This window comes from Squalius cephalus (genome assembly GCF_949319135.1).
Source record: "Squalius cephalus genome assembly, chromosome: 1".
In the NCBI taxonomy this organism is placed as follows: domain Eukaryota; kingdom Metazoa; phylum Chordata; class Actinopteri; order Cypriniformes; family Leuciscidae; genus Squalius; species Squalius cephalus.
The window spans coordinates 43,794,580-43,813,638 of record NC_137122.1 but is presented as its reverse complement, the minus strand read 5'-3'; the positions used below and the strand labels follow the sequence as shown (position 1 = coordinate 43,813,638).

The window sequence follows — 19,059 nt, the reverse complement described above, 5'->3', positions numbered from 1 at the left end:
TAACATAGTGGCTAAGTTTATGCAACTGGCGCCAGGATTATAGTTTACTTAAAATTGCTTTTATATATATATATATATATATATATATATATATATATATATATATATATATATATTTACATTTCAACAAGTTGCCAAGGCAACATTTCTAATGTTCAACAAAATTACTAAAACTTAAAAAAATAAAATGGAAATTATTAAAAACTATAATAGTATCTTAAATAACACTGACACACATGGGTTTGTTGTAGCTCTATTTATACACATTGGGTTTAAAACCCCATTTTAACAACACAGAACTCTTTAAAACAGAGGAGAGGAGCTCCTAAATGCCCACATGTGGCATGTTAAACAACAACAACAAAAAACACTGTCTCAGTGAGTTATCAATAAATAATCCAAATGACAATAATTTACAATATGTTACAAAAGCAGTAAATACTGGGGTCTGTTATTGTCTATTTACATCTGTGCAAACACTCATATGAACGCACACGCACACAAGCGCACACACACGCGCACACACACACACACACAAGAAAGTCTCACATAAGAAAACTCAGTTTCAGAATCTACCACTTATTGGCTTCATATTCATTCAACAGGAAATATAAATCCTAGTGTTTTGGGGAAAATAGCATAATAAATTGAAGGGAAAATGTTCAATCTCACTTTTGATCTAACTACACTGCATTTGTGTTATCAGTAATTTTGTTTAGTGTGTGTGTTAGATATTCAGTCCTTATAACAATCTCACAAAAAGAAGCCCTTGTCCTTTTTAGTAGTGTGGCATTCACCAACTAAAAACATTCAAACGATGAAAAGAAACCAAAATCTGAGGTCTCGTAGACAGAGGGTGTGTGCAAGATGCACTCCTATGGCTTTAGAGGGTTTTGCACAAATGTGTTGTGTACAATAGAAAGAAACGACAAAAACAAAAACACATACAATCCGCGGCTCCACTTACAGATGCATGCACATGTAAGACATTAGAGACATACAGATATACAGATGAGAAGACTATATTTGTTCAGATATGGCAGGTCTTATTTTCTCTGTACATGAGGTTGCACTGTAAACTGGAGTTTTTTTTAAGTGTCCTGGGTGTGGCTCATGAGACAATAGCCACAGAATAATCAACACGCACACTCGCGAACGCACATTCACTCTCTCTCTCTCTCACACACACACACACACACGCACACACACGAGGCCAAAGGCTGTTGTGGACCCTGCCAGTCTATTGCACTTCCTACAGATGAACCACTCTCTGGTTAACATTCTTCTGTCCAAAATGAAAGGGGCGTGGCAGTGAAAGGCTCCGCCCAGTGCATCAGTCCCCTGGAGGAGGTGGGAGGGTCGGTTCTGTGACAGAGAGCTCCTGCGCGAGGTCATTGAAGCGGGCGATGTAGTCGACGCTGCTCTCGCTCATCATACAGGCTAGCTGGGTATCCACCTGTAGCAAGAAAACAGCCAATCAGCACATGGGGCCACAGCAAGGGCTGCGCAATTAATCAAAATAAAACCGTAATCGAAATATGGCTTAATGTGATTGTGGAACTGCAGAGGCAGCAATTTAATTAATAATTACAGATAACAATGATTATAAAACTCTTTTAAAGATGACTATTTCATTATGGCCGTACGATTAATCGTAATAGATTTTCCATTTTGGCTAACAACGATTATGGAAACAAGATAATCGAGGTAAAATGATTAGTGATTGAAAACCCCATAGCATTTTCGATAATAAAAGTATTTTTCCGCATTCAGTCCTTTCCTTTCCTTCACAGCAGTGCGCATTTCGGACCTCCCTAAAAAAGCCCAAACTTAACATTCAAATCAACCAAATAAGTGTGTTGCAAAATGCAGTCTGCTGTTGCTAAACTGCGGGACGTGTTTGATATTAAACAGTGTTATTGAAAACGCATTAAGCCACAAAAGAGACACTGTTCCCCAGGAGGCTTTCTGTGCGCACGCTCTGAGATGAAGATGAACGCGGATAAGCAAATGGGCTTCGGATACGTGGCTAAATACGTATACACGAAAATGTCAAAATGCCTTTTTGGAGAGTATTCGCATATACACAGTGGATTATGTAAGGGATAATTAACTGTGATGTTAAATTATTAGAAAAATAATGCACACCCGAGGTGGTAATGAGGCCACGACACCAAGTGTTACTTTTCTAATAATTCAACAGCCCAGAGTCAATTATTCTGCTTCTACTACGGTTACCACAACCCAAAACATTGTTCAGATGATGTATTTCAAGATGTTTGTCAGGTTTTTGTCTTTGAAACGCTCTTGTGTGTAGGACTAATTTCTTAAGCATCTCATCACAAGCCTAGTAACGGAGACTTGAGCCACTGATAGCAGACTAATGCAGTTATTAATGCCGTTTAGAGAGAGAGAGAGAGAGAGAGAGAGAGAGAGAGAGAGAGAGAGAGAGAGAGAGAGAGAGAGAGAGAGAGAGAGAGAGAGAGAGAGAGAGAGAGAGAGAGAGAGAGAGAGAGAGAGAGAGAGAGAGAGAGAGAGAGAGAGAGAGAGAGAGAGAGAGAGAGAGAGAGAGAGAGAGAGAGAGAATTACCTCAGTCTGTGGATCTCTCAACAGTGTTCGGCACCAGCATCTACTAATAGCAAAACTAAGTTTATCTGCACCTCGCTAGTGAGATACGTCATGTAGCTTTTTAAGTTGCTAAACTATTTACTGATAAAACTGTCAGAGCAGCGCTGACAACACGTTTCTGTGTGAGTGTGTGTCCGTACTGTATGTGTGCGTTTGAGTGGGAGAGAGAGTGCGAGAAAGAGATGTGTGATTTTCCATAACAACTAATAAATGCATAATAAATGTAATTTTGTGGCTAAAATTTTTCATTTTTATCCTTTTGTTTACTATATTTATTTGCTTGGTCAGTGTCGTTGTGGGTTTTGGTTCTTTTGTTCTTTTTGTTCTGTTGTAGGCTGTTTGAAATAACCTTAATAAGACCTTTGAAATAACTGAACTCATTTGGCAAAGTGACATGGAACTGTAATGCGGTCAAGACCTGCCTGGAATTACTTTAGCTGTGCGTTTCCCTGAAAATAATCGCACACCTTAGAATGTTCGTCAACCAATCAGAATTAAGCATTCAACAGCCCTGTAGTATAAGTCAAGTAAACGTACACAGTTCAGAAAGAAAACACGCGTTTAACAGTATATTGGATACGTGCATTAGCTCTTAAAGTGACAGCAGCCTTATAAACCTGCTGCAGTCCGTCATTCATGATAATCAAACAACAAATGACAAAGGAAAATCACTTCCTGATCTTGACTGAATAACTTAAGTAGCTTTAATAAGGAATAATCTATTTTTAATGTGTACAGTAAGATTATGCAGTGTTATTTTACATTTGATAATTCAGTTTTTTGTTGTAGGCTATTACTTTTAAATACCACTGTTAGTACATCTTAAAAAAATAACACTTTTTTCATTTGTATTTTCATTCTGTTGTATTTATTGCTCTGTTTGTTTGTAATTAGATTCTTTGTTCTAATTGTATTGCTGACTGTACTTGTCTTATGACATTTTTTTGAGGACCTTTTTCTTACATTAGTTACCTAATTATTTACCTAGCCCAACCTAGTATGTTTTTGCTGAAGAAATTTCACTGATATATAATTACTCATATTGTGAAATAAGACTTTGATCATATCGCCCACCAATAATCGTGATTTCAATATTGACCAAAAATAAACGTGATTATGATTATTGCTATAATCGAGCAGTCCTATTGGCATACAAACTAATTTCAAACCCCCTCAATTGTTTATCTCCAATTTAAGCCAGAATGCTAAAAAAAATGAATAGGAACACTTGGCGATAATGTGCCATATCAAATAACATGAATCTACCAGACAGCAGTTGGGGACTTTTTGTGTTTCCTCTCACCTCGGCTGCATCCGGCAGGCCACGGGACTGAAAACAATCGTGGGAGTTGCTGTCCAGTAAACTGGGTCCAAGTAAGGCTGTGCTACTCGAAGGGGGCAGGGCTGTCCTTCTTGTCTTATCAGGAGATGCCAGACTTGCTGCAAATCAGGAAAACAAGGATGCGCTTGTCAATATTGCTGAGACTGATGAAGGTTTGCTGTAAGAACACCGATAGGTGACTTTGAACATTTTGGCTGCAGTCTGATACCAGCCTCTGGTAATCTCAGCATCAATACTAAATAGATAACTTAAGCAACATATAAAATTAAATCAAACTAGGGTTGCCACATATTAATTCAATGTCAATAATAAATGATTAATACAGATTTATAATCAGTTCTTGACACTGGACAGCAAAAGATAACAGTACTCATTCATATTTTTCAAGTGGCATCAAATATTGAGCTCATATTATATGTTAAGGTTTGGTAAAATTTTTGAGAGTCTCGTATGTCACCAAGGCTGCATTTATTTGATCAAAAATACAGCAAAAACATTAATATTGTCAAATATTATTACAATTTAAAATAACAGTTTTTCTATTTTAAACACGACCCTTCTGAAATCATTCTAATATGCTGATTTGCTGCTCAAGAAACATTTCTTATTATTATCATCAATGTTGAAAACAGTTACTGCTACTCAGAGGTGGACAGTAACAAAGTACATTTACTTCAGTACTGTACTTAAGTACACTTTTTGAGTATCTGTACTTTACTTGAGTATTATTTTTTCTGGAAACTTTTTACTTTAACTTCACTACATTTGAAAGACAAATATCGTACTTTTTACTCCACTACAATTCTGTCAAGGTCCTCGAGTAGAAAGTAATAATGTCAGTCAGGGGATGATTTTGGTTGGAAATGAAAGTCGGACTGACGTCAGAAACCGACTGATGTTGGTTTCTGACGTCAACCCGATTTTCGTTTTCAACCACAATACAACGTCTGTCCAACGTCTGATTCTGACATCAACCTGATTTTCATTTTCAACGTTGGGTTTGGTCTTCTAAATGTAAATTTTGTCATTGTTTTGGAGCACACTAGCTTATAGATAACAGTAAGGTTAACATATTCATACTAAAAGCCAAAAAACTTTAAATAGGGCACTATTTGAGGGAACATATGATATGAGGGTAGGCAGGCATAGATTCAGAGGCATAAGGTACTGTAAGTATTACACACAACAATGCAACAATAATAAAACAATGCATTGACATTTACTTTTGATACTCAAGTACTTTTAAAAACAAGTACTTCTGTGCTTTTACTTAAGTAAAAATTGGTCTTTACAACTTTTACTTGTAACAGAGTAATATTTGACCAGTAGTATCTGTACTTTCACTCAAGTAAGGATGTTATGTACTTTGTCCACCTCTGCTGCTACTGATCAATTTGTGTCAGTGCTGAATAAAAGTATGTTTTTTTTTTAAAGAATTGAATACTGAGAACAAACTTTTAAACTGTAGTGTCTATACACGATAATGTGTATGTGTACATTATAATTTCGTTAAATAACGTCTAAAATAAACAGCCATTGATAACAGGGAATTGAGACGAAACGTGTTTGATACTTACAGAGCAGGCAGCCGAGACTTGAATCAGTAGAGTCATTGGGGTACCACTGAGGGTCGTGTGTGGGGGACGGCATCCAGCTGTCACATGAAGAGGGAAGGAGCTTAGATCTATCACTCCCATTCAGTTTAGGAGGTGAGAGCAATGATCCATCACCTTGGAAAGAGACAGAGAGACCAGAAGTGAGTGAGTACCAACTGAGATAGACATTCCTCTAATATCCACGTTTAATCCCACAGGTCGTACCATAGTGCGAGTTGATGGCGAGCTCAATAATAGAGTCGCTGATTTGAGTTTGCGGCTCTCCAGATGGAAGAGACTCCTCTGGGGGGCCCGGTAGAGAGATATCCAATAAGGAAGCAACACTGGGAGGGGCCAAGAGGGAGTCCCCACCCCCTGGAGAAGGTGGAGAGACACCATTCTGCAGGGACTCCTGCAGACAAAGAGAACAAACAGATCAAGATATGATCAACTGTGCATCCAAAAGTGAAAGAGGATCTAGGGAGAGGATTATTTATTACCTCAGAAGGATCCTGATCAAGTAGATCAGGCTCTAGCTCAGGTGCAGCAGGTGCCGAGTCCATGGCCTCCTCAGACTCCACAATGGCCTTTTCTATACTAGGGGCCTCCACTTCCCGACAGGGACTGCCAGGGATAATGCCAGCAGATTTTGCAGCCAGGTCAATTGCACCTGAAACAAATTCAAGAGAAATTCAAGAGTGTGTAGTTGTGGGATTCAAATGTTCAGTGCACGAATGCATCTTTTATCATTTAGTTTCTAATTTGATTCTTACTAGATAGCTGACTAGCGGGCACAGGACTAGCTGTAGTGGACAAAGCTTTTGAGGAAAGTTGACGGTTGGATGGGGCGAGACGAGTTTGTATTGGACGAAAAGAACCAGTGCCTGACAAAAAGACAAAATGTCGGAATTAAGATCAGACAGACAGATACAGTTATCCTGAACGTATTTGGACACTTCAGCTGCGCTCAAAAATACATACATCTCACTCCTTGACTTCAAGTCACTTTTATCATTTAAACCAAACTTTTTTGTTTATTAAATGTTTTGCTTGAAAAGAGTTTTTGTCTCTTTTAAAAAAAAATTAAATGTCACTTGGTGTGATATTTTGTTATGTAATAAAAATAAATGTCCAAATACTTAGGCCACTTCATGTGTGAATAAAGGTGCATTTAAAGAGTGTTACGCATTAGTGTAGTTAATCACCCGTAGCAGATGAATTGGAGAGAATGGAGAAGGAGCACACATGAGGCGAAGTGTCTCCGGTGGTTCGTGGCAGCAGTGTTCTCTGTAAAAAAAACATGTGCAAACTATTAGAATATCTAAATAAACACAAACAACAGAAGGACAGCTCCAACGTGAAGAGTATAAAGAAAGCAAAAGCCCCACTTCCTATTAGTTTTTCCTTCCATCAGCACTTACCTGAACCACAAGAGGTTTCCTTAGTGGACGGCCCCTCCCTATTTTCCGCTGCTTTGAAAATATATCTGACTGAAGACAAAAAGCATAATTAGAGGAAAAAGGCTGTTAATGGAAACAGACAAAAAAGAAGAAATGATTACATTTCCCCACAGAAAATAAATAATCTAAATCATCCTTGAAATATATATCGTATGTACACTACTGTTCAAAAGTTTGGGGTCAGCATAATTTTTTAAAAATAAATAATTTATTATCAATTATGTTATTCAGCAATGGGGCCTTAAATTAATCAAAAGTGACAATTTTACATTGTTAAAAAAATTTTTATTTCAAATAAATGCTGTTCTGTTGAATCTATTCAAGAATCCTGAAAGAAATGCATCGCAGTTTCCACAAATTTATAACAAATATTATGTTGTCAAAATTGATAATAAGAAATGTTTCTTGACCACCGAATCATCATATTAGAATAATTTCTTAAGGATCAAGTGACAATGAAGACTGGAGTAATTTGAGATATATTTAAATAGAAATACATTTCTATTTCTTTTTCAATTTCTATTTCTAGTTACTTTAAATTGTATGAATATTTCACTATATTACTTGTGTACATGATCTGGCCGACTGACAACTTTAAATACATTTCAATATTATATTTAAAAATATAACATAAGCTGGTCCAACATGTCCTACTGCTTTCTAGAAACACTGACGCTACTCACACTGATGGAGTCCAGCTGCTGGCGAAAGGCTAGCTCCGCCTCCTTATTAGGAGAGAACATCCGCAACTGGCGGGAGCTGTTAGGAGGCAGGGTCGTTGGGACAGCAAACCCTTCGCTGTCACCTCCGGAGGCCAGCAGAGAACGTGGCAGGTTCCTCCCACCTGCCGAGAACACACCTATTTAAATTCCAGATGGTCAATCTGATACAGAGCAGGAGCACTGCAATACACTTTTATTACAATATTGAGTCAATATAAAAAAATTTTTTATTTGATTTAAGAAGAGATGGTATGAAACTGCAGGATTTTTTCAGCTGTTACCTCTTGCTGGTCTATTGATTTGGGAACAATACTTTGCTCAGTTTTGGGAGAATGTTCATTATACTCACTTTAATAGTAAAGTGTTTCAATATTTAAATATTTCTTCTATACCAGTTTAATGTGCAACTAAGTAAACCATTTACAACCAAATAAATCCCCTGCTCAACCTGTGCTGGCGTGAAACTATCTGCCAAACAAAGGCAAATGGGGGCATATTTGGGAAAATGTATTATTTCTACAATTTCAGATTTCAGAAATGACACACTTTAACTTAATAAACACAATTTTGTCTGTGTACCTGGGATGACTGCATTATTCAGAAGAATTTTTGAGCGTGCCGCATGTTGCTGTCGCCCCCAGCTAGGACTGCGGGTCGCTCCAGCTGGAGTTCTGCCTGGAGGTGTCACAGATGATTCCTCTTGACCTGATTTAAATGGTGAAGTGCCCACTGAACACACCTCTGGAGTCTAGGACAGAGAAAATAAAAATATATTATTATAATTAAATTAAAACATATATTTATACATTTATATTTATTATATTTATTTATATGTACAGTATTAATTTACAAATTCTAACAAAAGCTTGTTTTGTGGCTTTTATGGTGGGTTTGTGTAAGTGTAGATTAGGTGAAAAGGTCAAGTCTAAGGTTTAAGAGAGAGAAAAAAAACAGGCTCACTGGTTTGGGGTTGACCTCTGATGACACTAGTCTCAGGAGACACCGAAGCACACTTTGAGTGCTGGGTAGGGCTGAGGGCTGGGGCTTAGGTTGCCATTCATACTCCAGCTGTAGTTTCCCAGGCTTGCCCAGCATGAGGTAGAGTTCTGCCAGTGTCACATTCTCAGAGCCCTGTGAGCTCCAACCATCGTCTCGGATTTGTTGAGGAGATCGTTCAGTCCCGCCCACTTCCTCACCCCGCCCTTGAGGTTCTGATGGTGGCGGTGCTTTTTCTGATGCAACTTCACCTGCCGTTCCAGGCTCCTCAATCCGGCCCTCTATAAGGGTGGGTTCTCCCTGAGTGACGGTCTCTTTGTCCCGCACACTAGCATCACTCTGACTCACTGCCTCTTGCTCCACAGTCCCCACCGCATTTCCCTCCTGTCCAATGGGGAGAGATGGATTGACAGTTGGACTGACTGGAGAGGTAGTGTTCAGGGTGGGATTTACACTGGTCTCCAAACTTGGAGCGGAAGTGCCACTATCAGATCCTTCAACAGGATGTCCGTCGCTTCTTTTCGGGTCTCCTCCCACCGGGCCCGACTTGCCTGATTTTCCTCTAGCAGGCTGAATTCCCAGAATGTGAGCTGCAGGCAAGTCCCTAATACCTGTCCGTCCACGCCCACTCTCCTGCCAGTGTACCGTGCAGGAAGCCTTGGAGTGCACAACACGAGCCACACCTGGCAAAGTAGTAACTGTGCTGTTCTCTGCAGGAAATAGGAACAGGTCCTCTGACTCACTAGACTGGGCCAAGCTGTCTAGAGCTTCTCGTTCCGCTAAGCTCTTGCGCTATGCGTGACAGGTTAAGGAGAATTACTGTTATAAAGCACATAAGCATGAGTACTGGCTTTAGCATGGAGAACTCTGACAAATTTCCCAAACAAAGCTAACAAATCTATCACAAATGTATCCCATAAAACAGAGGAGGAAGGAAAAAGGAAGGAAATTGAACTCTTGACTGCATGCTGAGATATCTGGTTGAAATCTGAATGCAAGGATACAATTCGTTGATCCTGGACAGCCCACTTTTGCTTCAGGAATTCAATGAGAGTGGAGACTTTCCGGTGCAACTCGACGACCATCCTACAAACACATCACAGGCATGGGTGAACATTAAAACATTTGTTGTAACTTTAATGTCACGATGAAATTGAAGTATCGACAGATATTTTCTTCCGTATGGTGACGTACATGGAAGTGTAATGTATTATCGGGAAAATAAAGTGGTTCTTGGTTTTATGTATCGGTTGATGATTGGATTTTCTGAATGGAAGCAAATGAATGCAAGCTTGCAGCGGTGAGTATAAGTGGACAAAATGATTGGAGAAATCTAGCAGACGTCTGTCCACCAACAGAACGAATTATGATATTTTTATAAAAAAATTGTGAGGTCCAAAAAATTAAACATGCATGGATGAATTGCTCACAATAAGATCAATAACATAGATTTTCTAAATTAAATAAAAATACATTTTCATGACTCCAAAAATGATTATGAATTAATTTAACATGAAATAACATTGGTATAACATGTTATGACATGTTATACCAATGTTATAACATTGGTATAACATGTTATAACATGTTATAACATGTTATGACATTTCAAATGCTAATACTAATTAAGAATAAATATTCCTGCATACTTTAACAATCCAAACAATTCCCAGATTACAGAAGTAAAAAAAGGCATGTTGTCTTTAAGATTTCAAAATAATACAACTTTTGCAATAAGCAATGAAATAATAAGCCAAGTGAAGGTTAGATCTAAAACAGGTGGATCAGTGAAGTATGCGAGAGAGGCCAAGACTGTGCATTAGGGGTGTAAGAAAATCAATACACATGAATATCGCAATATTATGAAACACTGTATCGATATTTATTTATTTGTTTACATCTAAGATTCATGTCAGTGGCTTTGTGTTCAAACCCGACCGATGGAAGTGTTCTCTCAGAAAGGGTGCATGGTTAGCGTTAGCATTAGCAAACCCTGCTCACAAGATAATAGAATTATACCGGCTCCCGTCGCGGTGTACAGAGCTGAAGTGTGGACTCATTTTGGCTTCCACTATAAAGAAACCACTGAGGTCGACAAGTGGTGATTGCAAAATAAGCCATGCTAAAATCCAATACGCAGGAAACGCTTTGAATCTAAAGCTCACTTATCCGCGCTGCTGAGAGTGGCGTTTCGATAGAATATACAAATATGTGCTGCACGCTTTCCTCTCAATAACAAAATAAACACAACAAAAAATGACAGCAGTGAGAAATCATCAGCAAGATAGCAGCTAATCATAGTGATGTTTGCACCAGCTCTGCTATTCAAGCACTCCAGTTAAGACACACTTATTTATATAGCACTTTACAATAGACAAAGATGCTTTAAAACAAGCAGCTTTACAGTATTAAATATAAAAGAAAAAAAAAACAGTGTCATGCAGTCATGGAGTGGACTATGCATTTTCTGTATACTTAAGAAATTAAAAATTGCTATGCTGTGAACCTTTAAAGCAGGATTCAAGAATGTATATTATATATATATATTATACACACACATACATACAAGTAAATGCAATATAATATATAATATAAATATATAAGTACGTTTTTGTGCATATGGTGGTATGTTCTTTATTTTCTAAAAATAGATCCTCTTCCTAAAAAACAAGAAATATCGCAAAATATCGACTTTCATACAGTATCGTAATATATCGTATAGTGATAAGGATCGTATCACCAGATTCTTGCCGATACACAGTCCTATTGTGTACTGGTGAAGCTCACCTGAGCCGAGGATTATGGGCTAGACTCTGAACCCGAGACCAGGAGTGGTTGCTTCGTGGCTGAAGTTCGACGGCCACCTTCAAAGGTAAACGCACAGGCTTCTGATCCTCCTCATCACTCACACCTAAAACAGAGAATGAAAGGAAGAAAAACTATGATGAAGCCTACTACACCTTCTCCATGATTTTGATGGTGGCCTAGATCTGCATTACCGCCCATTTCCAATCAGTCCCACAGCCTGAAACCATGGAAACCATGAAGAATCACTCCTCCTACACCCTGGAGAGCGGCCTTGGCACACTCATCCGTCGCCCCGGTCCACCTAAATACCCATGGTGCTCCATTTTTTCAGCTTTCTTTTGTTACCCCCTATTCAATCTGTTTAACTCGCTAACTAAATCAATCCTTTAAGAGTGTTTTTGCTTTCTCTCTCACACACACCATCTGGATCGCAGAGCTTCTTCAGTGCGCGGCACATGGGAGCTTTAATCCTCAGGTTTCTGCCTTTGGAACGCACTGTGGTGGCCCTGAAACACATACACACAAAATTATAGATGTACCCCAATATCATCACAACAGATGTTCCAATTAGAAATCATCCCAACTGTGTATTATTGAAACTTATTTTTCTCACACACACTTACCCCTGTTGGATAAGCTCATTAAGTTTGGCTACATTTTTGTCATCCATCACTAGAAGGAACAAGAAGACACCAGGGAATGTTACATTCAATATGTCCCCATGTGCAACCACTTAAAATGTCCCCCTTTGATCCAGAAAACCAATTGACTGATATACTTACAGCCTCCGACCTTCTTCCTGAGTTCAGCATAACAGATGAGGCCATAGAGCTCCTGAGAAGACTTTTTCAGGACACGTGAATACACTGAGAAAGATGGACAAAAGGAAGCAGTAGGATAGGAGAAAGAAGAACATGAAATTATTGAGCAAGTCGAATAAAAAATACAGTAAAAAAAAAGATATTGTGAAATATTATTACTTTTCTTTTAATGTTATTACTTTTAAAATGTAATTTATTCCTGTGACGTCAAAGCTGAATTTTCAGCCTCATTACTCCAGTCTTTCTACTACAAACATTCTAATATGATGATCAAGACACATTTCTTATTATTATCATTGTTGAAAACAGTTGTGGAAAACATCAGGATTTCAGGATTTCTTAATGAATAGAAAATCCAAAAGAACAGCATTTATTTGAAATAGAAATCTTTTGTAACATTATAAATGTCTTTACTGTGACTTTTGATCAATTTAATGAATCCTTTCTAATTATAAGTGTTCGTTTTTTTTAAAAACCAAAACAAAAAATCAATCGTACTGACCCCAAACTTTTAAGTGGTACTGCATGCTTTTATCATCATTATATTATCAGCAATCAACCAATGTACTACAAATATAGAAGTAGAGTTCAATGCCGTTTATAATACATTTATATATGCTAAACATGTACGCTTCAAATCACAATAAGGATGCAATATAAAATCATTAACATGCAAGCAAATGTGGATAGTGTGAGCACACTCATTATTTGATAATGCCTTGACTGACAAAAACCAAGCAGTGTGGTAGCCAAGAAGATTAAACTTCAAAGATGAACACTACAGAATGAATTTAAATTGGATGGATGCTAGGTACATCTTTGTTGTGTCAAGCTGACTGATGGACAAACTGTGACCTGAGGGGAAACAAAACCTAATGTGAGCCATGTGTTATTAAAATGGGGGGGGGGGGGGGATTTTCTTTGGAATTCATGCAAAGAAAATAACGGCTCAGTTGGCATGGTAGTCAACAGATAATATGAAAAAATGGCTAAGCTACTGTTGAGTTTTGAAAAAAGGCAGACTATTTAAATTTGTACTTGATTGTACCTGCCATTTTTTACCTAAGCAAGCATTACCTTGACATTTAAGCAGTAAAGTTGAACTAATACTGTCACATTTATCTTGTAGGAATCACCACTACATAGGAACAGACATTTATTAAGCGTGTTGGTCTGGGGGAAAAAATGGTAAAATTGTAGAATTAACATAAGACTACAGACCGTTTTCGGTAGCAAAAACTAACTTTACATCAACTAAAAACAGGACATTTGTTGCTTGATGCAATAATTTAAATTTAGATATTCAACACTAAAAATCTGTATCAGATTTAAATCTCACACAAAAGTTCTACATGTATGTACTAATAACTATGTTAGGGGTCTGTAAAAGCTGTTCATGTTTATGAAAGAAGTCTCCTATGCTCACCAAGGCTGTATTTATTTGATTATGGTAAAAACAGTAATATTATGAAATATTACAATTGCAAATTTTTTATTTATTTTAAAATGTATTACAGTTTCTAATAATAATATCAGGATTCTTTGATGAATAGAAAGTTCAAAAGATCAGCATTAATTTGAATTAGAAATCTTTTGTAACATTATAACTATCTGTATTGCTACTTTGATCAATTTAATGCATTCTAGCTCAATGTAAGTATTAATAATAAAAAAAACAACTTATGGTAGTGTATATATTTAGGAACTAATATGGACAACTAACCATCTGGTCAGAAGCTCCTATCAAACAAAGGACTCTACTATGGTCTGTTAATGGCATACAAAGTATAAAGTGTGCATCTGTCAATCTCACCGTTGGTGAAATCGATGTGTTTAGAGATCTTGTGCCAGGTTCTGTAGTAGAAATGGCGCACCTGCTCCTTGTTCTTCACCATACTTGCCGGTTTACCCTTCTTCTTATATTTAAGAGCAATATTGTTCTGAATAGCTTCAAAATCCTTCCCATGCTATGAAAGAACAGGAGAGACAATGACAAACAGTTATCCATAGCTGTAGATTTAAATAAAATACAAAATATATGAATCTTCCATTTACATGACAAATTAGAATGTAGTAAGAAATAAATCAAAGATATCACAGTACAACTGTACTTTTAGAGATGGCATGTACATAAATTAAAACTATTAGGACAGTTAAATAGCAGTCGGTCCCTTGCAAGTCAAGAAGGGACGGAAACTTTAATAATGGAACTTATTCGGTAATACTGAAAATTCTTTTTCTAATTTGAGTTTGTTTTTCAAATCACCATTGGAAAAAACCTACAGTTTACTAAACATCCAAAGGGCTGCCAAAAGATTTCAGCAAGTTTCATTTTCATTAAAACTGACAAATTACCTCATAAAGTCCTTCAAAGAAACTGTTCTTGTCCTCAGTGCTCCAAGACTCCCACTGTCTGCGCACTCGTTTCTGACTCCCCCCTTCCTCCTTCTCTGCAGGGCCCTGGCCCTTTGGGGCCGATCTGGATGCTCCAGCTGCCCCAGAGCCGGCTGAACCCGCAGCAGCTGTCAAACACACGGAGGGACCTGCTTCTGCACCTGAGAAAGCGAGGGGAAAAGAAAGAAGGTTAGTATGTCAGTTCTAACACATGCTGTAATTCTTGCAGAGAAAAGCATTGCAACAAGTCCAAGATCAAAAAGATACATATATATATAGCCCAACACTAAACAAACTGTCACTTATACACAAAATATATCAATAAAGAGTGATAAAATGAACAAGCTTAATTTGGATGGCTGTGCAACCAATTACAATTTATTCATAATATTTTTGGGCTGTTAAATTTATGTTTGGCTTAACATAACAGATATTCCAAAACCAAGGAAACATTTCCACTTTTTTAAAAAGAAAGCAAATAATCACCTCAAACAAACAAAAATTGAAAATGCATAACCTTAAAATGTGTGCATGTCAGGAAGCATGTGTGGAGTCCCTCTGAGGGTGTCCAGACCTCCCCACTTACACACTCAAGAGCATGCAACAAGAGCACCCCAGAATACATTACAGCTGCTATGCTATAGTCTACATTTAAAATAAACATTGATTCCCTTATAACCCCTGTGTACATTCAGATCACAACCAGATCATTCAAGCTTGTGACTTGTGATCCTGATTCACTGTAGAGGCAGAGTGGTCACTCATCTCCTGATCAGATGCACAGCTGGCTGTTACATCAGAATGAAACCCCTGACAGTGATTTGTCACCTGCTGAATGACAGCTGAATGACAGGAAAATAAATAACCATTGAGTCTGCTCACTTAAAATAGTGCACTGGTGCTTATTAAGTCATGCAATATGGCTACAAGCAACCAAAACATCCCAGTGCTGAGATTTAAGAGGCTTCAGTGTGAGCAGTTTAAGTCACTTTAACTCCAGACAGCGTGAGAGCTTCCCCGCGTTACGTGAAATCAAAAGCAGCACACAAACTCACAGATCACTGTACAAATGCTTTGAAACACGATCAAAAGTGACATAAAAGTACAGAGATCGGATGCACTGACAGGTGAGCATCGCACACACACCTCGAGAGATGGCCACTCACCTTTCGCTTTCGCACCGCCGTGACCGTTCAGCGCCGGGGACGCGGCATCTTTCCGTATCCGCTTGCTCGGAGGTCGCACGCTGGAGCGAAGAAAATGATGCTGGTCCTGGTTGTTCGGGGCAGCCAGAACCGGGGAAAGGGCTGTCGGGTTTAGCTGGACTCCGGGTGGGCTTGATGTTTGGGTGGAAAGAGTCGGAGCCAAACCGGGGCTGGCCGCGCTTGATGGATTAAGTGTTTCCTCTCCGACTCTCTTTGTACTCGTCTCCTCGCTCGCCTGATCTGCGCTCTCTCCATCCTCGCCTCCTTCGGGCTTTCGGTCCGGTTTGCTCGGCCCCTCGACTCCCGAACCGCCCCCTTGGCCCACTGTCATCCTGCGCAAACACAAACCAAGCATATTCGTAAACATTTTCCGCGACTCAAAACAACGATCAACTTGGAAAGACGACATTCTGCTCAACTCAACATGGCCGCCGCTGTTTGTTTCAAATCCCCTCTCACCGTCCCGACAAATCGCATCGAAAAATATCCACTCGCTTATTCACGAATGTGACCAAAAACATATATTCTGCTTTCATCACAGCCTGCTTTTTGTGTAGTTTGGCGTGACTCGAGTTGCAAGCTGCCCTTTATTTATCTTGAAATTCAAGCGCGAGCGCCTACACTTTAGCGCCCAGCAGAAACGACAGACGACAACGCAAATCTTTCGCGCATTCGACCTCTATCTAAAGTGCTTGTTTCTCAAGCACTCTTACCCATTCTCGAGCTCTTCGGAAGCAGACGGCGTCTTCTTTCTCTTCACCATGAGTTCGGAGATTTTCGAGGCCAAAACTTGACGAATTTGAACATATTCAAAGCGCAAACGAGGTCAGGCAAAGTCGTCCTCTCCTGGCTGCTGCTCCTACTGGGGTTCAACTCCGCGCAGCGCAACTGGGAGCTCTCGTAGCCACAGCAACTCTGACTCACAAACTCACTAGTTTTATCACAACAACAAACACCTGTCATTTAGCATATGTTTATGATAAAACACCGCACCACGACGCCAACTTTGAATCTGACTGTTCACCAGATCTGCTTTTGAGGCATTTCGGTCAATACAAACCAATGCACGCGCACAGCAGCTTCTGTTCTCTCTCTCTCTGGACTTTGCTTACACTATGTACGTCATCATAACTAACAGAGCAGAAGCATTTTAACATGTGTAAAATTTTAATTTTGCTCAGTGACACCCACAGTCTCTATATATCCCAAGATTTAATGGCTACAGTGTTAGTTGATTTCATCATCTCAACAACAAGCAGGACAGACTTGATAGAGCACATATAGATCACGTCCTCGAGAGGGGGTGTGGTATGGTGCTTTGCATACACAGCAATAAATTAAACAATCGCAGATATATAGCAGTGACTACTTCTAGAATCTTTCATCTTCACTGCTTTTTAAAACAAAAAAAGTTTCACTAGTCACTTGACAATGTTTTGCTTGATTAGGGTGTGTCTTTGACTCATAAGAGCTTACAATCTTTTGACATAACAGACTGTCAAAAATAACAAATGTCAAAACACGTTTTCCTCGATAAATGTAGCAAACATGCATGTTTAGATGTTAAGAGTTCCGTTGCTTCCTATTATATTTTAAACATTATTGCAGCCTCTATATTGTGGGTGCAAAACAACTTTTAGCTTGATTTAGGCTATCCCATGAATTACATTGTCATAATGCCTTTATGAAATAAGATACAGTTAGGCAATGCCATATCTCAGCTGCTCAACCACTGCAGCTGTCAATGTCCCTGTGTCCAGTCCAGTTTGAAGGGAGCAGCTACATTTAAAAAATGCTTTTATTTCCCCCTCTTTGAGCATTCAAGTTAGATTTTCTCAAAAGTGTATCACATATATCACATTTAGTTTGCCATGAAAGAACACCATGTGACTGAGCACCAACAGTGACAGTTAAAAAACAACAATCTGAAATACACTGTCAACTTGATTCAGTATCACGTGCACAATTGTGAATACTACACAATTATCCAGGTCATTTAGCTATCAAACATCTTTTGAGGGGCTTCAAATATTGCATGAAGGACATGCTGTTAGTCTTATTACACCATAAACGAATTGCAACAGCTGACACCTAACCAGCAGTGCCAGCTGCACATTCATTGACAAAGTTGCTCCGCTAACTTGCTAGCTAAACAGTTACCGTTTCGTTTGCAGTAAAGTCATATAATCAACTCAGACATGTAATCAATAATTACGTATTGACAAAAATTTATTTTTACCAGTTCTATACCTGTTTAGGAGATTTCTTGTTGGCCTTGAGAAACTCCAGGGTATCCAGAAAGACTAAACAGAGGGGTAAGCAGGAGAACCACTGAAGTGCATCCCTTCCTGTTTTCCTCTGCTGTCAGGCACGCCTACCACAACTCAAAAACAAATCCTCTGATTGGTCAATGTGATGCGCATCGACGCGTTCGTAAAATGATTGACGGGGGAGTTATCCAGTCAATCATTTAAAAACAGAGGGGGCGTTTTTTCAAAGCAGCCAATCAAAACTTACGTTCGACTAACGTCATTTCATTCATCTCGCAAATGTTTTAAAATAACGGTCCCACCCAAAATGAACAAAGACCGACAGACACTCAAGGAAAACATGAGGGAATCAGTTATTATTGTTAGTGAAAGTCAATGTAATTTACACGTTTATATATGTTTAAATTATATATACATACATACATATATAGAGAAGGATATATATATATATATATATATAGAGAGAGAGAGAGAGAGAGAGTCAATATTTTACATTTTGATATATTAAATATTTTATTTAATATTATGTTATATATGTAATGTACATGTATTTTAATATTCAATATTTTATTTTATTTAATAATTTGTATTCAACATTTTAATTGTTGTTCTGAACAAAATATTGTACATATTTATTTTTATTATGTTCTATATTTTAAATGCTCATAACAATATAGCCTAACTCAACATAATAACACATCCAGGGTTTAAAAAAACAAACATATAAAGCACTACAAGGTCTTCCCATTTCACAGAAATCTTAAAAACACTGGGGGGAAAAATCACAGTTTTAATAGTGTTCCTGTTATTACTAGTA

At 38.3% G+C, this 19,059-nt stretch overlaps 1 protein-coding gene across 7 annotated transcripts; it reads right to left on the bottom strand.

The window, feature by feature from the left end:
- Positions 1–243: 243 nt before the first annotated feature.
- Positions 244–18,332, bottom strand: cramp1 (cramped chromatin regulator homolog 1). 7 transcript variants are annotated; one of them, XM_079852888.1, is made up of 20 exons: positions 18,223–18,332; positions 15,934–16,304; positions 14,729–14,928; positions 14,187–14,340; positions 12,335–12,418; positions 12,176–12,224; positions 11,973–12,058; positions 11,532–11,655; positions 9,749–9,830; positions 8,709–9,536; positions 8,328–8,496; positions 7,710–7,870; positions 6,988–7,056; positions 6,772–6,853; positions 6,340–6,450; positions 6,067–6,236; positions 5,792–5,978; positions 5,549–5,701; positions 3,933–4,069; positions 244–1,456 (listed from the first exon to the last, which is right to left on the bottom strand). In XM_079852888.1, exons 2-20 carry the CDS (start codon positions 16,301–16,303, stop codon positions 1,334–1,336), a joined length of 3,339 nt encoding a protein of 1,112 aa, XP_079709014.1. In that variant the 5' UTR covers position 16,304; positions 18,223–18,332; the 3' UTR covers positions 244–1,333. The 7 variants fall into 7 exon arrangements, with proteins under 7 accessions (XP_079709014.1, XP_079709011.1, XP_079709009.1 ...); XM_079852885.1 differs by having other exon boundaries at positions 7,710–7,885; positions 18,223–18,322; XM_079852883.1 differs by lacking the exon at positions 18,223–18,332 and adding an exon at positions 16,686–17,192 and having other exon boundaries at positions 7,710–7,885.
- Positions 18,333–19,059: the final 727 nt, after the last annotated feature.

Excerpts from the sequence above, each read along its gene's own strand:
- cramp1 (XM_079852883.1), bottom strand. The coding sequence starts at position 16,735 with ATGGTGAAGAGAAAGAAGACGCCGTCTGCTTCCGAAGAGCTCGAGAAT. Across the intron at positions 16,305-16,685 it reads TCCGAAGAGCTCGAGAATGG|GATGACAGTGGGCCAAGGGG; the intron begins GTAAGAGTGCTT and ends GTGTTTGCGCAG. Across the intron at positions 7,886-8,327 it reads GAATAATGCAGTCATCCCAG|GTGTGTTCTCGGCAGGTGGG; the intron begins GTACACAGACAA and ends GAATTTAAATAG.